The 17,805-nt window shown below is 50.5% G+C and overlaps 1 protein-coding gene across 1 annotated transcript in view; it reads left to right on the top strand.

Moving 5' to 3' along the window:
• HRAS (HRas proto-oncogene, GTPase) overlaps positions 1 to 16,643 on the top strand; it is a 46,671-nt gene extending 30,028 nt beyond the window's left edge. The window contains exons 2-6 of the mRNA XM_074149946.1: positions 5,925 to 6,078; positions 10,745 to 10,923; positions 13,246 to 13,405; positions 14,136 to 14,260; positions 16,343 to 16,643. Of these exons, the coding sequence (XP_074006047.1) occupies positions 5,968 to 6,078; positions 10,745 to 10,923; positions 13,246 to 13,405; positions 14,136 to 14,255 (570 nt within the window). The 5' untranslated portion in view covers positions 5,925 to 5,967 and the 3' untranslated portion in view covers positions 14,256 to 14,260; positions 16,343 to 16,643. The remainder of the gene's footprint in view (positions 1 to 5,924; positions 6,079 to 10,744; positions 10,924 to 13,245; positions 13,406 to 14,135; positions 14,261 to 16,342) is intronic.
• The last annotated feature ends 1,162 nt before the right edge of the window (positions 16,644 to 17,805 follow it).

The raw sequence follows: 17,805 nt of genomic DNA, 5'->3' as shown, positions 1-17,805 counted from the left end.
TGCTGGCCGTGAGTGGTGGGGAGCAATAGCCTTCTCACTTCCCGTATTTTCCCTGCCTCTTGGGTGGGTGCAGAGTAGGAGACGTGGGTCTGTGTTCCTCTGGAAGAGCCAGAGCTCAAAGCTCTGGGCTAGGGTGGTGATATGCAGAGCTTTCTGGTGTGTGGTTGCCCCTCTGCTGCACAGTGGAGCTCAGTGGCTCAGCTGGGTTCTGGAGCAGGGGAAGCTGCTCCAGAGCTGCTGTTACCCTTAAGCTGCTGTGAGTAACTGCCTCCTGCTGCAGTGTGAACCAGGAGGCTGGTGTGGCTGTGTGGGGTGGGGGAGTCTTCTGAAGGGATAGGCCAAGCAATACCTTACACTGGGGTGGTCTCGAGGGATGACTGTCTCCTTGAGGGCTCATATCTTCTCCCCAAATTGAGCCTAGGCTTTTCTCACTGCCTTAGCAAGTCCCATAGACCTGGGCGGTTGTGCGGTTCCCCTTGAGCATCATCACAGCAGCTGCTCCATCATCAGCACCAGATGCAGAGCAAGGTCCATTGTAGCCACTGCAGGCCTTTATTTGCAGCTGCTGTGTGTTATGCTAGGGAGTTGCAGATCTCCCTGCTCTGTGTGAAAGATGGGAGCTGGTTGCAGGGTTTCTTCAGACCCTCAAAACCCCTCTGTGCTCAGCTGTGAAGATGTTCTGCTGCAGGAGTGATCCCCTTCTGACCAGCAGTGTTGGTGGAGACAGTCAGTAAGTGTTTGCTCCTCAGTCCCCGTTTCACTGTCCCTCATGGTAATTGTCTCTTCCCATCTGAGAGCGATGAGAAGCCTGGGGTGGGGATTTCTCTTGTCCCTGAGAAGCAGTGTATGTGAGAAGTTCATATATGTGAGGGCATGCATTAATGGGAGCAGAGCAATGTGCGCACAATCAATAAGTGTGATCACTTAGGTTGTTTCCTGTAGCCTTGCTTTCAACCTGCATCTCTTCCTTGGCTGCCAGAACAGAGGCATATCAAAGTTTTAGAAAGCAGTGGCACTTTCAGGTATAGACCTAAGGTATCACAGTATTTGTACTTCCTTTCCCCCACCATCACTGCTTTTCCACTGTGTTTAATGACCTTCAGCTTCGCCAGCAGTGAGGAACGGCACAGCAACCAGAGGTCCTCCTTGGCATTGTGTTTGTGCTCTGGTTGCTCTTTTGCACCTCCTCCCTTGCACTCCTTGAGGATCCTGGATGCTGAGGACGGCATGAGCTTTGTTTGCCTTCCTGCTACCGAGACAGCAGCTCAGAAAAGGGCTTTAGCAGGAGGTGGTTGTGTCTGACTGCTCCCAGCTCGAGTGGTTGATTGAACTGTCTGAGTGGTGTAAGGTTGCAGTCAGGTGGGGATTGAAAGCAGAAAGTTCTGGCCTGCTTTCCATTAGATCTTTGCTGTGTTAGCAAATGCGTCAGATGCAGACTGGGTCTAGAGTGGCCTTTGCCGGCACAGTTTGTACCAGCTTCCAGAGTCTTGGGAGCAGGGCTGGTGAACCAGGGGAGGAGGGTGGAGTGATATAACTGATTGGGGAGAGGGCATCTAATCTGCAGTGGTGTTGCAGGCTGTGTCGAATGGCAACTGTCCAGGGCAACCGTGAGCTTGTCGTCCTGCTACCTGCTGTGTTTTGGGTGGCTTTCCCAGAGCTTGTAGATGATGGCTGCGGATGAGTATCTGACCCTGGGGTGACTTTCAGTGGGCAGGGGTTGCAGTCCAATGAGGGTGGATTTCTATTTAAACCTTCGGGGTTTTGTAATCTTCCTGAATTGAAGTTCCTCTTTCTCAGTGGAGTTGGAGCAGAAATTTAAGGGAGGAGGTGTGTGGGGGTGAATTTTCTCATGCTTAAGGGCCATGGCAAGTACATGGTGTTGGAGGAGTGCAATTTGCTCCTGCTGACCCTAATCATCATTCCCAAGTAGCACCTTCTGTGATAGCAACCTAGTCTTAGAGCTTGTGGGTCAGGATTAAAGGGAGGGCCAGGGACAGGTGTCGTTACAGTGGGGGACTGCTACAGGTCACCTGACCAGAAAGACGGAGCAGATGAGGCCCTCTATAGACAAATAGGAGCAGCCTCTCATTCACAAGCCCTGGTCCTGGAGGACCTAGACCACCCCAATACCTATTGGAGGGACAACACAGCAGGGCACAAGCAATCCAGGAAGTTCCTGGTATTCATTGATGATAACTTCCTCCTTCCAGTGATAGAGGAGCCAACAAGGAGAGGTGCCACGCAGGACCTTGTTCTCACCAACAAGGAGGGGCTAGCGTGAATGTGAAGCCCAAGGGCAAGCCCGTGAGATGGTGGAGTTCAAGATTGTTAGGGCAGTAAGGAGGGCTCACACTAAACTCACTATCCTGGGCTTCAGAAGAGCAGACTTGGGCCTCTTCAGGGACCTGCTAGACAAGAGTACCATGGGATAGAGCCCTGGAGGGAAGAGGGTCCCAAGAAAGCTGGCTAATATTCAAGGACCACCTCCTCCAAGCTCAGGAGCAATGTATCCCAACAAAGAAGAAGTCAGGCAAAAACGCCAGGAGGCCTGCATGGATGAAGAAGGAATTCCTGGAGAAACTCAAACTCAAAAAGGAAGCCTAGAGGGGGTGGAAGCAAGGACACATAGCCTGGAAGGAACGCAGAGAAATTGTCTGAGCAGCCAGGGATCAGGTTAGGAAAGCTAAAGCCCTGACAGAATTAGATCTGGACAGGGACGTCAAGGGCAACAAGAAAAGCTTCTCTAGGTATGTTGGTGACAAAAGGAAGACTAGGGAAAATATGGGCCCTCTCCAGAAGGGAACAGGAGACCTGGGTCACCCAGGATATGGAGAAGGCTTAGGAACTCAATGACTTTTTTGCCTCAGTCTTCACTGGCAATGGCTCTAGCCACACCACCCAAGTTGCAGAAGGCAAAGTCAGGGACTGGGAGAATGGTGGTCTTCTACAGTGGGCAATTCCTCAGGTTCAAGATCATCTAAGGAACCTGGAAGGTGCACAAGTCCATGGGACCTGATGAGATTCATCTGCGGGTCCTGAGGGAACTGGGTAAGCCACTATCTTTCGTATCTGAGAAGTTGCGGCAATCCGATCAAGTTCATGCTGACTGGAAAAGGGAAAACATAACCCCCATTTTTAAAAAGGTAAAAAAGGAAGACCTGGGGAACTACAGGCCAGTCAGTCTCACCTCTGTGCCTGGCAAGATCATGGAACAGGTCCTCCTGGAAATTCTGCTAAAGCACATGGAAAATAAGGAGGTGATTGGTGACAGCCAACACAGCTCCATTAAGGGCAAACTCTGCCTGACAAATGTGGTGGCCTTCTATGATGGGCTTAGAGCATTGGTGGATAAGGGGAGAGCAACAGACATCATCTACCTGGAGTTGCGTAAGGCGTTTGACACTGTCCTGCACCATGTCCTTGTCTCTAAATTGGAGAGATATGGGTTTGATGGACCATTTGGTGGATAAGGAACTGGCTGGATGGCTGGACTCAAAAAGCTGCAGTCAATGACTCAGTGTCAAAGTGGTGAGCAATGATTAGTGGCGTTCCTCGGGTGTTAGTACTGGGACTGGTTCTGTTTAGCATCTTTGTTGGTGACAGGGACGGTGGGATTGAGTGCACCCTCAGCAAGTTTGCCGAGGACGCCAAGCTGTGTGGAGCAGTTAACATGCTGGAAGGAAGGGATGCTATGCAGAGGGACCTGGACAAGCTTTAGAGGTGGGCCTGTGTGAACCCTGTGTGGAGTTCAACAAGGTGAACTGGAATGTCCTGCACCCGGGTAATGGTAATCCCAAGCACAAATACAGGCTGGGTGGAGAATGGATTGAGAACAGCCCTGAGGAGAAGGATTTGGGGATGCTGGTTGATGAGAAGCTCAATAGGAGCTGGCACTGTGCAGTCACAGCCCAGAAAGCCAACCGCATCTTGGGATGTGTCAAAAGAAGTGTGGCCAACAGGTCAAGGGAAGTGATTCTGCCCCTCTATTCTGCTGTTGTGAGACCCCACCTGGAGTGGCGCAGCTCAGAGCTGCCAACATACGAAGGACATGGACGTGTTGGAGTGAGTCCAGAGAAGGGCCACGAAGATGTTCCAGAGGGCTGGAGCACCTCTCCTGTGAAGAGAGGCTGAGAGAGTTGTGTTTGTTCAGCCTGGAGAAGAGAAGGCTCCGGGGAGACCTTATAGCAGCCTTCCAGTACCTAACAGGGGCCTACAGGAGAGATGGGGAGGGACTCTTTATGAGGGAGTGTAGCGATAGGAAGAGGGGTAACGGTTTTAAACTGAAAGAGGGTAGATTTAGATTAGCTACTAGGAAGAAGTTCTTTACTGTGAGGGTGGTGAGACACTGGCATGGTTTGTCCAGAGAAGTTGTGGATGCTCCATCCCTGGAGGTGTTCAAGGCCAGGCTGGATGGGGCTTTGATCAACCTGGTCTAGTGGGAGGTGTCCCTGGCCATGGCAGGGGTGTTGGAACTAGGTGACCTTTAAGGTCCCTTCCAACTCCAACCATTCTATGATTCTGTGATCCTATATAGCATCTCTTTCTCCTGTGGGGCATGCCAGCTTCATCTCATGGGGCAGGGGTGCCCCTTCTGCAGTCATCCTCCCTCTTGTGATGGCAGCACAGTGGGAGGCATCATTAGCTTGAGGATGGGTGGAGGGTGTGCATGTGCCACCGTCTCAAACCAGCTCTGTGATTTGAGGTTTAACGCAGCCTTGAGTGTGAAGACACGGAGCTAACAGTGTACTTGGCGTGGCTGGAACTTCTTATATGCTCTCATGGGCATTGACATCCAAACCACGCTGGCCAAGGCTTTCAAATCTATCTCTTGATTTTGGATCGCCAGTTTGAGATAAGGCAAATTAGAGCCAATGCTGAGCACTTTCAGAAAACCAGACTTCTTAAATCAGTTACTTTAGGGTTTACTTTTGATTTACACAGCCTGTACTTTTGTTTTCTTATCAGTAACGCTCCCTTACCTCTTGAGGTTTGCTTGGGGAATGTGTAAAGTTTGCCTCTAGACCATCAGGCTGAAGGATTGCACTATATCACAGGATAAACGTAGTTTTGTATTCAGTTTGATGGATTATTTTGCACATTTTAAAGTAACCTTCATTACTAGTGGAGAGTATTAGGTTAAATAGCTCTGGATGCTGCAGTTCCATGTTGTACTTCTAGTCCAAGTTTCATGGTTTTAGGTGAGGCTATCTCACGTTTGAGACCCCAGAGCATCAGACCACAAAAGCAAAAGAAAGACAGTGGATTCTGGAGGCACAGTACAAGGTGACAGACTGAAATAAGTGTAATTTTCTCTGACCAGATTCCCAGGGTAGTCAGTGTGCTGGGTAGGAAGGTGGTAAGAAAGCCCTTGACCGTTGGGGCACGCAGGTCATCCCACCATCTCCCCGTTTCCACGCCATGCTAACCAGGGTGGTCCTGGAGCAGAATACCCTGCGGTGGCAATTTCAGGGACGATTTTATAATATAACATTAAGTGCATGTTGCATCCCTGATGATGGCTTACTGATTTTTGCTCCAAGGAGTGAGGGGTGGCTCAGGGGTGGTACAAAATTACAGTGAAGTGGGTTTACCTTGTCCCATCCTCAATCTCTACTGAAGTCAAGCAACTTAAAAGACCATTAAAACTTTAAGGGGTGCATCCCTTCACCTCTGAAGGTGCAGGGATTGCAGAATTTGGTGTCTCTGTGTTACGTGCCGGGTCCCAGAACTCAGTGTTTCTACCTTGCAGCTCTTAGGTGCTCCTGGGATGTGCAGGAGGCATCGGGAATGCTCACTACCCAAGGAATGAGGCTGTGCTTTGCAGATTTCTGCCTTTCCAGGCAGAAAAGGGGGGCTGACTGCTCAGCCCTACTGACGGGGAGGGACCCCTTCTCCTAATGTGGTGGCCATGTTTCTCCTTGCAGGTGGTGGTGCTCCTGGAAGTCCTGAGCTGGGGTCGGCTGGAAGATGACCGAATATAAGCTGGTGGTGGTGGGAGCTGGTGGTGTTGGAAAGAGTGCTTTGACGATACAGCTCATTCAGAACCATTTCGTTGATGAGTATGACCCCACGATAGAGGTAAGTGGCTCTGGGCATGGGGTCTGTCTCTCTGTGTTTTCCTCTTGCCCTTCTCTACCTTGCCTCCAACCCAGAGCGTGCTTGGCTTGGTCTCAAGTCTGAACTTGAGCAGGGACGTTCCTGTTACTGAGTTACTATGTGAAGGTCACAATGACCGACTTGTGCCTCCTGCAGAAGGACAGTGGTGTCTGCTGAAGAGAGATGGCGAGGGAGACAGCAAAAGCAGGCAGAGCTGGGCAGGGGCTGAGAGGTAGCACAGAAGTCCTCCTTTCTGATGAGATGACCGTGTAGGGAGGGGTTAAATGTTTGGGATTGAAGAGCCATTTTGTGCCTGTGCTTCCATTTCTCCTCCTGTGAAAGCAGGGTAAATATATTGACTTCTCATGCAGGATATTTTGAGATTCACTGCTGAAATGGGTTTTGTCAGAGCTTGCTAGTATTATGTGTGTCCTGTAGTTTGAGCGAGACATGCTGAGCAGCTGAAATGTTGTGGTTCCCAGAGTGTTGCCTTTGCTCCATCTTGAGGAGGTAGAGGTTGATGTATGGGTTGCATAGTCGGTGTGAATGGTAGCAGTGACCTGTCTCGCTCAGCACCCTGCCTGGAGAAGCAGGCAGGGACCCTGTCCTCCTCTAGGCTGTGCAGAGCCGTGGTCTGGTCTTCAATCTCCATTACACTATTATTTTTTCTTTTACTTTTTAAAAACATATTCCATTTTCCAACTGCTTTCACCATTGCTGGTGAGATGCTAATTACACCCTGTGTGACTTACACCTTCATTCGGGGGAGATGTGGGCAGCAGCTGCTGCTCTGCATGAGGAGTAAGCCTACCCTGGGAAGGCAAATTACAGCTCTGTCATGCCTAGTGGACAATAACCTTCCTGTCTGCAGTCCTAAAGGATTCTCTTCCAGATGTGTATAAATGCAGCTGTGGTTGCTGCAGTTATTATTATCATAATGGCTAAAAGGCCCCAGCTGGGATCAGAAATCTATTCTGGTAGGTGTTGTATGTGTAGTCCCCACCCTGAAGAGCTTACAACTTAAATAAACAAGCAAGACAAGGCTTGGTAGAAAGGCTGAAGTAGTCTTACAATCCTACAGATGGGAAGGAGAGAAAGCACTTAAAAGCACGTGCTATTACATCATTTGGCCAAGGTCACCTAGAAAGTCCGCGGCAGAGACTGGAATTTAATTTAAGGGCTCTCGAGTCTCATTGCTGCACCTTGCTTATGGATGCAGTTGCCTTCTTCCCCAGCTCTTCTCCTCTCATGTGCTCATCACCAGTAGTAGCATCATATGCTTTTCTTAGAAACCCGTTCCAGGTTGTTTTCAGCAAAGAGCTGCTGATGGAGAGCAGCCTCCCTGGGGAGACATCTGCATGTATGGATCCTCTCTTGGACCTTAGGGTGGGGAGAGGCAGCTCTGACCAGTGATGTATTGGGTTTTGGCATCCTATTTTTTTTGGTCTCCAGCTGCCTGCCCTCTGTATGTACCCTCCAGGGAATTTTCTCCATGTAAACAGGCAGTGGGGAATGTAAACCTTGCATGGCATTTCCCAGCACACCCTCCTTACCCTGCCCATTCCTGCTGCACCCTGGGAGACGCCTGCTCTCCTCCCCTGCTTCCCCCAGCCCCACTCTGCTCTTCTCCTCCTCTTCTCTTTCTAAAGTAGCCTTGAGCCGCTCTTCACCCCTCTCACCCCTGGTGCTTTTCCACCTGCAGGTCCCACCAGCTCTGATGCCTTTGCAGCTCCCTGGGTCGTGCCCCGCATCCCTCCCACCCTGGCCATCTTCTCACTCATTCCAGGGTGACTCCTTTCAATTATGCATAATTTGATGGGGATTTAGGATGCACAGAGTTACCTGCCAGCCATCTGAATGTGACCAACAAACCACCCTCCTGTGACTAAGCTGCTTTGGATCATGCCCAGAAGCTGACTTTCGACTGTTCAGCCAGCTAACAAACAGCACAGCAGTGCTGAAATGAACAGGATAAAAGGGAAAAATAAAATGTATACGTGCACAGAGCGAAGGCTTTACCCATCACTTAAATGAATTGAGCACAGGCTGTGCTGTAAAGGCGAGTGTGAGCAGGTCAGGGTGCACTGAGAAGATGCTCCCCAGGGCAGGAAGGGTGGAGAAGTGAGTTTGTCCCCTCTCTGAGACAGAGACCCTGACTGATGCCTGCTTGCTCCCCTCCTGCCCTCCTGATTTGCTGGTGCAAACGTCTGGCTTTGTAACTCAGTGCTGGCCAACCTGTTACAGCACACGTTTGTACGCCTGCTTTTGGGCTGCTGAGGACCCCTAAGACCTTTATTTTGGGAACAGGAGGGCCAAGGCACCAGGGAAGCTTATGCCTCTGGCAGTGTCCCACAGCGAATGAGCAGGGATGGAGTAAAGAGTTAGACTGTGTTGAGAAGTTCTTGGGTTTGGGTTTGTCTCCCAGCTTTTAGCAGTCACCTAGTAACGGGCTTCCCAAGCGTCTAGTCATATCCTGACCATAGCATTTAACAAATGGACCTCTTGACGTGGTCCCCCAGCACACATGGGGTGCTCCCAGCCTCTATCTGGGATCCTGAGTCTGAACTCCAAGCAGATGTTGTTTTTGACACCTGGCACTTCACAGCTGGGTCCAGCCACTTTCCCTTGTGCAAGAAGGTGGGGGTAGGCATGGGGGGCTGCAGAGGAGCGTTGAGGCTGCAGGGTGCTGGTGGCTGGACGTGTGGGCTGGTGGCAGCTATCCCTGCAGCAGCAGGCAGGTCACTCGGCATTGTGGCAGGGATGGCATCCCAAGCATCCTGGAGGGGTTTGGATGAAGGCAGGCACAAAGCAAGGGTGGGGAGAGCTTCTCCCTTCAGGGGAAGCAAAGCATCCTCTGCAAGACTGCTAATGCCTTTGCTTTGTTAATGAGGTGGCTGGCCTTTTGGGCAGCCTGTTGATGGCCTGAGCAAAGGCATGGGATTGCTTCTTCATAGGTGTGCTGTCTGTTGGTAAGACCTCCTGTATTTGGGAATTTGACAATTAATTGTGAACACATGTACCGAGAGGCTGATCCTCTGGATGCAAGCCAGAGCAGAGGGGTGGGAGGATGCTCTGCTGGGCAGAGCAAGCATTGGGGTCCCCTTTACTGGTCCTTGCCAGGCACTGGGACCCCGGAGGTGGAACCAGTGCTCTTCTACCTTGCACCAAGGAGGCTCCAGATACATTATTGATTAGAAGTGGGAGCGCATCCCTGCAGGGCAGCCATCCAGTTGCCTTCAGAGTAGTTGGCTGGAAGCCAGTCCATCACTCCATGCTTATTCCCGGTGGGTCAGCAGTCCCCTTTTTGGGAAGGCACGGCTCAGAAGGTCGTGGCAGAGCAGATCTTATCTCCTCTGATTTCAGCCCTCTCCGCAAGGTGAAGAAAGACTTTAATTAGCGCCAGTAGATGACGTTGTTACAGTAATGAACCAAAGGGTGGAGGCTGCGCTGGCCCCATTCCCTTTCTGTGCCGCTGCTGGTCCTGTCAGTGACCTTTGCTGCGTTGGCTGTTTGTCTGCAGACCTGCAAAGCTCATCTGATAACATTGTTGTGATCATTGGAAGAGCAGCAGACATTTGAATTAATTTTAAACTGCAGCTGTAGGCTCTGTGAGTGGCTGCAAAGCGCTGTCGTGGTCATTTTGCTGACTTGCACCTTTTTCATACCTTTGGCTTCCTTCTCTTGCTGAGAGTTGAGGATGCTGCACTGTACCCAGGGGACCGCTATTGGAGAGGGATGAGGCTGTTCCCCTGTGCAGGGGCTGCCCCAACAGCATCCCTGCTGATGAGACTGGGCATGAGGAGAGGCATGGTAGGGAGGAACAGTGCTTTGGGGAGCCTACCTTGAAAATGAAACCTTTTGAGGGATGCCCTGGGTGATTTCCAGGCCTTCACACATCTGCAGTAAGTTGCTATTGCCTCTGTTGCAGGGAAAACCCCCAACTTCAAAGGATGTGCCTGGGTAGTCTTTACCTCTTCTTGAGCCCTCTGGGCACAGACTGGTTGTGGGAAACACCCTCCTCACAGCATGAAACTTTTTTTCCTGTGGTGTTTGAAGAAGAGGTTTACCATCCAGCCCAGTTTGCAGCCTTACTGGTGGCATATTGCCTTTGGTGCCCAACCAGGGATGCGTTGGAGGTGCTGGATTTTCAGGTGATCTTAAACACCTTCCAGGCCTGCAGATCGCAGACAGTGGCTGGAAGCCCTGGCCGTCCAGAGCTGCCTTTCCTGGGTGCCCCCTTCTAGCACCTGGGCAGGGTGGCAGCAGAAGGCATTAGTCAGGACTAAATAAAGCTTAAGAAAATAGTTATCGAGGGCTCTGCGGTGTGGTAGAGACAAAGCTGTCCCTGGTCTGACAGAGGCAGGGCTGGGAATGAGGAGAGCAAGCCAGGGGCTGTGTTCTCTGTGGCTCTGCCAGAGGAGTGGGAAACCTGCTCAGCTGCTACTTTTTTCGTTATTATTTTTTTTTTAACCTCTTCTTTTTCCTTTCCCTCCCATTTTTAAATCAGCTATTTAATGGGAGCTAAACCCAGGCAGAGCATGACCTGGCATCTTCCCAGGGATGCTCTTGCTGCATCCCTGCACTTGGCCAGACCCAAGCCCTCCCTTAGTGGATCCTCCTCCCTTTCTCTCCCTCTCCTGGCCTGCAGGATTCCTACAGAAAGCAAGTCGTCATCGATGGAGAGACCTGCTTGTTAGACATCTTGGATACTGCAGGGCAAGAGGAGTACAGTGCCATGAGAGATCAGTACATGAGAACGGGGGAAGGATTCCTCTGCGTCTTCGCCATCAACAACACCAAGTCCTTTGAAGATATTCACCAGTACAGGTTGGTACCCTGGGAAGGGCCACTTCCCTCTTACCCTGTGCAAAGGAGAGGCCTTGCTGCTGCACCCTTCTGCCCTCCCTTTTAGATCAGGCCCCATGGTGGAAGCACTGGCTGCCAGCAAAGACAATTAGCTCAAGTGGCCATTCCCCGGGGAAGAGAAGGAGCAGACGGCTAATGTCAGTGACTCCAATAAAACCCATCCGAAGGGATTGCCTGTGGCCTTTGGGGACTCAGTAATGTAATGTTTAAGTGTTTATGGTGACTAAAGAGAGAGCTGATCCTCTATGACCCCCTCCCTTCCCTCCCTAATTAATGGAATTGCTTTGTTAGTGCAATCGATCTCAGCGACTTCTGCTGGGCCCGGGAGCTGGGAGAGGAGGCTGGGAGGGCTGCTTCCCCCTCTGGCAGCCGTTGTGGCGAGGCTGCCATCTGCCAGCCTCATGCTTGCGGGGAGAGGCAGTCCTGGCCCGTTGGAGCTCGGTTTCAACCGGGGCAAAGACGGAGCAGGAGGAGAGTCTCAGCCCCATCGAGGCGACTTGCCCAAGAGGATGCCCACTGCGGTGACAGTGGCAGAGCAGGGACCCCATCCCGGCGTTGTCCTGCTTTGGCTGCATCCAGGCTGCTCATCCCGATTCTCCCCACTGCTGCCATCACCGCTGAGGAGCTGGAGGGCCCAGGAGATGATGTAAATGAGCGGGAGTCTTCCCTGGTTACCCCGATGCAAGCTTAGGGAGGGATCCTCTCTGCTTTATGCCTCTTTTTTTTTTTTTTTTTTTTTTGAGTCTTGGCTGTGATGGTAGACACTTGCAGAGCATGCAAGAGATGGTTCTGCCTGTCCCCACTCTGTCCACTGCCCACCAAGAGACCGTGTATCCCAGTCCCTCCTTATAAACCTGGGTCCCAGGTAATCCTGTAGCTCTGAGAACAGGCACAGCCATCCTTGTGCCACAGTCAGAGGCGCTGCTCTGAGCTGTCAAGATGTCTCAGTCTTCAGCTTGCAGGCTTGTTCAGTGTAATAACTATATGGTTGGACTAATTCGGCTTCTTTTAGCTGAACTGGAGGACAAAGGATGGGATTTTCCTAAAGCACCTGAGGGATCCAGCAGCATTCATCCTTGTGCTGGGGCTGGTCCCTGTGAATCACTAGCAGGATGGCTCGATTTCAAGCCCCGGTTTTAATTATGATGTAGATCACTGGCTTTCATCTCATTTCGTCTGTACTCTTTGTGTTTGCACTTTTAAAAGAATATTCCCCGGAGAAATGCTGGCTCTCCCTGGTTAGTAACCATTAGGAGGTATCTCTTTTCAGCTAAGTGTAACCCGTGCACTAAATTTAGTACTTGCATTTGCTGATCAGGATGTAACATGGAACATGTAAGTGGCTTTATGGCATATCATACATATAGTCAGACCTCATTTCTATCTTCTACTACATTAAAAAAGATGTTTGATTTTTTTGTGATACACGTCCAGCTGCTTTTGGATGGAAATTTGAAGTCAACTAAAATGCAGAAATCAGCATTTTAAATAATGTTTTTATTAGTTAAATAAAACCATGTTAAATGTTTTGGGTGGTTGAGCAATTAAAAAAAAAAAGAAGCTGGTTTTTTTGCATCTGAAGTTAAGTGATTTATTAGGCAAAGGAAGTTATTATCTATCAGGAGGGAATTGAATGGATTGTTTGTGGTCATAATGGCCTTTAAGATTTTTAGAAGTGGTAGATCTCATCCTCGCCCACCTAATTTTAAATCCGATGTTGGAATGAAGAAGCGAGTATTACAGCTTTTTTGCTTCCCAGTTGGTTTCTCAACTTTGAGCGGCCTGAACTAAACTGAAAGGAAGCAAATACTGCCTGTGCCTCTGCAGAAAGGGTTACGGCTGCCAAAAGCTGGCTTATCAGCTCTGCAAATTCTGATTGCAGGTGATTTTTTTTAATTTTTTTTATCCCCATTGAGGGGGATTATTTGATCTAAAATATTGGAAGTTGCACAGGTAACTGCTTAAGTATTCATTTTTATTTAGCTTAAACTATCTTAAGCTCATGACTTAATATAGATTGTCATAATTTCAAGTTGTGTTTTATGAGCAGTTGCATTTAAAGAGCAGAAGTATGTTTAGTTTTCATTTCCAAAAGTACCCTAGCTATTTTGCTGTTTACTCGCGTGCCATGGTCATTTATGTTCTCCTGAAGGTCCAACACAAGGCACTTGGCAGGGACAAAGCATAGCTGTCAATTCTTGATGAAGAAGCTGGTGGAGAGTGTCCTGGACCTACCTGCTGATGCCTTTTCCCCCCTCACTTTTGCACCTCTTACTCTTGCAGGGAGCAGATCAAGAGGGTGAAAGACTCTGATGATGTTCCCATGGTGCTGGTGGGAAATAAATGTGACCTACCAGCCCGGACAGTTGAGACCCGGCAAGCGCAGGACCTGGCCCGGAGTTACGGGATCCCCTACATAGAAACATCTGCCAAAACCAGACAGGTAGGAGGAGGGTTTTAAACAAAATCGTCCTCCCCTCTCCCCTCTCCCCTCCCCAGTGCTGTTCCTGGAGAGGCAGGAACAGGCCAACACCACCTTGCAGACAGATGGGTGCAAGGGCCAGGGTTAGTTGCTTCCTGAAGGCTAAATGCTCCATCAGGATGTTCCCTGCCCTGTGTGGGCTTGAGCCTCCATTCTGGAGAAGTGCTAATTCATGTTCTGGTAAGAGTGAAAGGCAGATGCTTTTTCAGGGCTTTCTCCAAGGCCCTGGAATAACCCCCACAGTCACTGCAGGTCAGCTAAGCTCAGGGGACTTGGTTAACCTCATCCATGGTCTATTTTGGCAGACCTACATGCAGACTATACCAGTGCTGGAAGGCCATGTTGGGCTCCCAGAGCACAAAGGTGGGAGTGGAGCGGCTGATACTTTCAGTGGTCTAATGGTAGCTTTTCTCTTGGGTGATAGACCTCATTCAGGCTGCTGAAAGCTGATGAATCTCAAGGACTTAAGAGCTCCTTGGCCTCATGGTTGTTCATTCAATTTTGCTCAGTGTTTGGGGGCCACACTAAGATCCCTGTTAGTCATCCCAGCTCGGTTTTGTGCCTTCAACTCTGCATCCTGCAGTGCTGGAAGACAGCGCTAGGGACACCTAGCTGGGGAGCAAAGTCCTCTCTTCTCTCCACTGTCCCCTCTTGAAGCGGGACGCTGCTTCAAGTGATGCTTTTCTTCCAGGGCGTTGAAGATGCCTTTTACACCTTGGTGCGGGAGATCCGTCAGCACAAGCTGCGCAAGCTGAATCCCCCGGATGAGAGCGGCCCCGGCTGCATGAACTGTAAATGTGTGATATCGTGACTACGGTGAGTTTGGGAAGCAGGAGATGGGGTGCAGCAGGGGTATATTGGAAGCAGGGCAGGAGGTGACTGCAGATGCACTGGTCTGCAAACAAATGCAGCAGAAACAATTTCAGTAGTGGGTATTTTTTAATGAAACACCTTTTGGACTGGAATAACATTTTTCTGTGAAAACATAGGTAAGTCAAAATTCCCCCTTTCCTGAGGAAGTGTGTAGGAGGAAAGGGCTGTTTATTTTTCCCACTCATTTTTTGGAACAAAATTCTACAGAATTGAATAAAATAAATATGTGCTTTATCGTGCTTTTCCTGGGAAAACTCCTTCCCATGCTGCCCCTCTAAAGGGGAGTTAAGCTGGTGTTGCAGGTGTGCAGCTCGCTGCACATTCACCAGGCTAGCCCTAGAAGAGTTCAGATGAAGAGCTGGGTGAGTGCATTCCCTCCTAATGCACTCACGTAAGTTGCCTCATCCTAAAGCTTCAGAGCAGACCTGTCTCACTGTGAGGGTCCTGTGTTCCTCAGAAGAGTTTTCCCCGTTATTATTCCCCCAAGATATTTGGAACTGATGCAGTGTTGAGAATTAGCCATAAGGGGGCTGTTTTGCTTTTATAAATTGTGTGTTGGAGCCAGAAACAGTGTTTTTCAGATTGTCCATGTTCATTTGCCTGTTTTTCTGCTTCTTCTTTCCTTGTTGTTTTTTTCTTTTTTAATGATGAATTTATTTAAATCTTTGCAATCCCACTGGATAGCAGTGAGGAAGAGCTTCTATTGGTGTCTCTGCGTGAGCTGGGTGGCCTTAAGCCAAACGCCTGGGAACATCTGGCTGTGTAACCAGCTCCTTCCATGGCAGAAGTGGAGAGAGAGGCAATTTGTGATGAGTGCACTCGGGAGATGTACATCTAAGGACATCTGGGAGTGGGGTGTGGGAGAAAAGCCTGCACAAACATTACCCTTACTGTCTTTTGGGGAGTCTCTTGAGCACCCGAACTGGCCCTTCACCCCTTTGCACAACTGCTGGAGTCCTAGAGATGCGCATCATGTCCAGAGCTGGTGCTAAGAGGGTCTTGCTGAAGGTGGAGGTGGGCAGCTGTTTTTCCTCCATTGCTTTTTGAGCCAAAGGCCGTGAGTGCAGCAGAGCTCTTCCCTGAAAAAAAAAAAACAAACCCAAAAAAAACCAAACGCACGCTGGCAGTGTTTGCTTCCTATGAGCAAAAAAACACCAGAGCACCCCACCCCTCCACTCCCAGCCGAGGCGTGCAAGGTCTCCTGGGGGCCAAGCTGAATTCTGTGCCCAGCACACTTATCATTGCTAGGGGAGGTTTTCCAGATGTTCAGGTCCTCCAGATGTTCAGAAGCTTTTCCTCCGGATGGGATGTGAGCTTGGGGCTCGTTTCCTGCTCTGGCTCACAGCTGACGACATGGGCTCGGCGGATGCTGCTGCTCCCCTAGACTGACTGCCAGGAGCCTGGTCCTCGTCACAGCCCAGCGGCCAGCACCGCCATAGGCAGTGCCTTCAAAAAGAGGGGCAAGAAGGGGTGGGAAGAAGTCTCTTGGAAACACTCTCATCTGTTAAGAGAGCGTGCCCTGTGAGTTGACCACATCTTTTCCTGCTCAGGCAGAAACTAGAAACCAGATGTCCCAGCTTATTCTAGCTGCAGTGGCCAGAGAGAGAGGAACATCAGGGCACAAAAGGCAAGGACACGCTGGGTTTTGGGGAGGAGAAGGGTGGGTGTGTGACCAAGTAGATTTGGCTGCATTTGCCCTGGACTCACTTGGTGGTTCCCATCATCCCTGGAGGAAGATGATCTCACTGAACAGTGCCCCTTCCCACAACGAGGTTTGGAAGAGGCAGAAGGCCTGGTGAGATGCCCGAGGCTCAGCCATCTCTCCACAGATGTTTGCTTGTTCCCTTCTGCACATGCGCAGATGCTTTGCTGAGCTAGGTCGAGACCTCCAAAATTTGACTAGCCGTTTGCTTTCCCTCTGTAGGCACTAGCAGGATCATCCCAAACTCGGGGGGGGCCATGGAAACAGCCCCCACTGGTTCTGACAGCGAATGGGTGCTAATGAGTGTCCTCTTCTGGTTTCAGCTGACTGGACCGTGTCTTGGCGAGGTTCCCACTGTGCAGAGTGCAAGGCAAGAGGTGAAGCAAAGGAAGAAGCAAACGGATTCAAGGGAGAAATATAGGGGGAGGGGGAGAGGAGGAAGAGGACAGGGGGAGCATGAGCCCCTCCAAGGACTATCTCGCACTTCACCCAAGCCTGTGGCAAACGACTTTTTTTCTTTATTTTTTTCTTTCCCCAACCCCTCCTCCTTTGGCCTCCTCCCACCCGGCAACTGTACAAAGCCACAGATTGAATCACAGTAAATTATTATTTGATGGTCTCGACAAATCGTCTTGATGGCTGTGTCCTCCTTCCAGAGGGTGCTGCTGCTGGTGCTTCAGGAGGATTGCTGGTGGGACAGTGGGGAGGGAAGGGCGCTGAGATTTGCTCTTCACATGGCCACGAGGTCATGCTGTAGACTGTGAAGGTGACTGGGGTGGGGTATCCTTCAGGGAAAGAGCTGTCTTGGTCTCCAGCAAGTTGTTGTTATGTCCCCATCCACCCCCAGCCCACCTGAAAATCTTTGCTGGCCCCAAGTTTTGGTGGGGTGGAAGAGTGCAACTAGTCCAAGCCTGTCCTCTGCGCTCCCCTGGGTGCTTTGCCTTCAACTTAGTCCTTGTGGGATTTTTTTTTTTTTTATGGCCTCAAATGCGATGCCTGGAAGGGAAGAAGCATCAGGGAGGAGATCTGAGAGCTGGGCTCGCCTCAGCTGGTGCCAGTTTGTTGCTTCCTTGATTTTTTTTTTCCAGGCAGCTCTTTGTGGCACAGCACCTCCCAAATGTTTATGTGCTCCAGAGGTAGAATTAGGCCTCTCTGCTCCCCTCCAGCACCTAGCTAATGCTAACACCTGCATAGCACATCACCTTGGGCTGCTCCAGTCTGTCAGCAGTGTATAATGGTATGCAAATCCTCGTCTGCCCTGTGCACAGCTTAATTACTGGTGAGCATGTAGCAGAAGGGCTCTCCTGTGCTGCAGACAGCTGTCTGGCTGTCTAACAGCTAAGACTAAAGGATTCAGACTTCCAGTCCTTGGGTTTAGAGTGGGTAAGAGTGTTTTGGATAAGGGCTAATCTGTTGGGAAGCCCGTCTTCACTCAGCCCTGCTCCTTTGGGATTTTTGGCTGGAGTCTGGCCGGCTTCTCCCCCGTGCCTTCCACTTGCAGAGCCAAGATAAGGCATTGCACTGAGTGCAGCGGGAGGCCCGATGCTCGCTGCCTTTCCCTTTCACAAGCTATTGCACAGGCTAATTTAGCTGGCATCCAGAATTAAGAGCATCAAAGGGGGAAGGTAATCCAGCTGAGTGTGGTGGGGAGCCGTTCTGCACGGGCTAGCCCAGGCCTGAAGAGGCGCCGGGCTCGGCAGCCGAGGCCGGCAGGGGTTGGGAGCGGCGAGGGCAGCGCATGAGTCACATGCCTCACACGGAAAAACCCGTACAGAAACCTGGGTCA

Source organism: Numenius arquata, chromosome 6 (assembly GCF_964106895.1).
Source record: "Numenius arquata chromosome 6, bNumArq3.hap1.1, whole genome shotgun sequence".
Taxonomy (NCBI): Eukaryota; Metazoa; Chordata; class Aves; order Charadriiformes; family Scolopacidae; genus Numenius; species Numenius arquata.
This window is presented reverse-complemented; position numbering and strand designations above follow the sequence as displayed.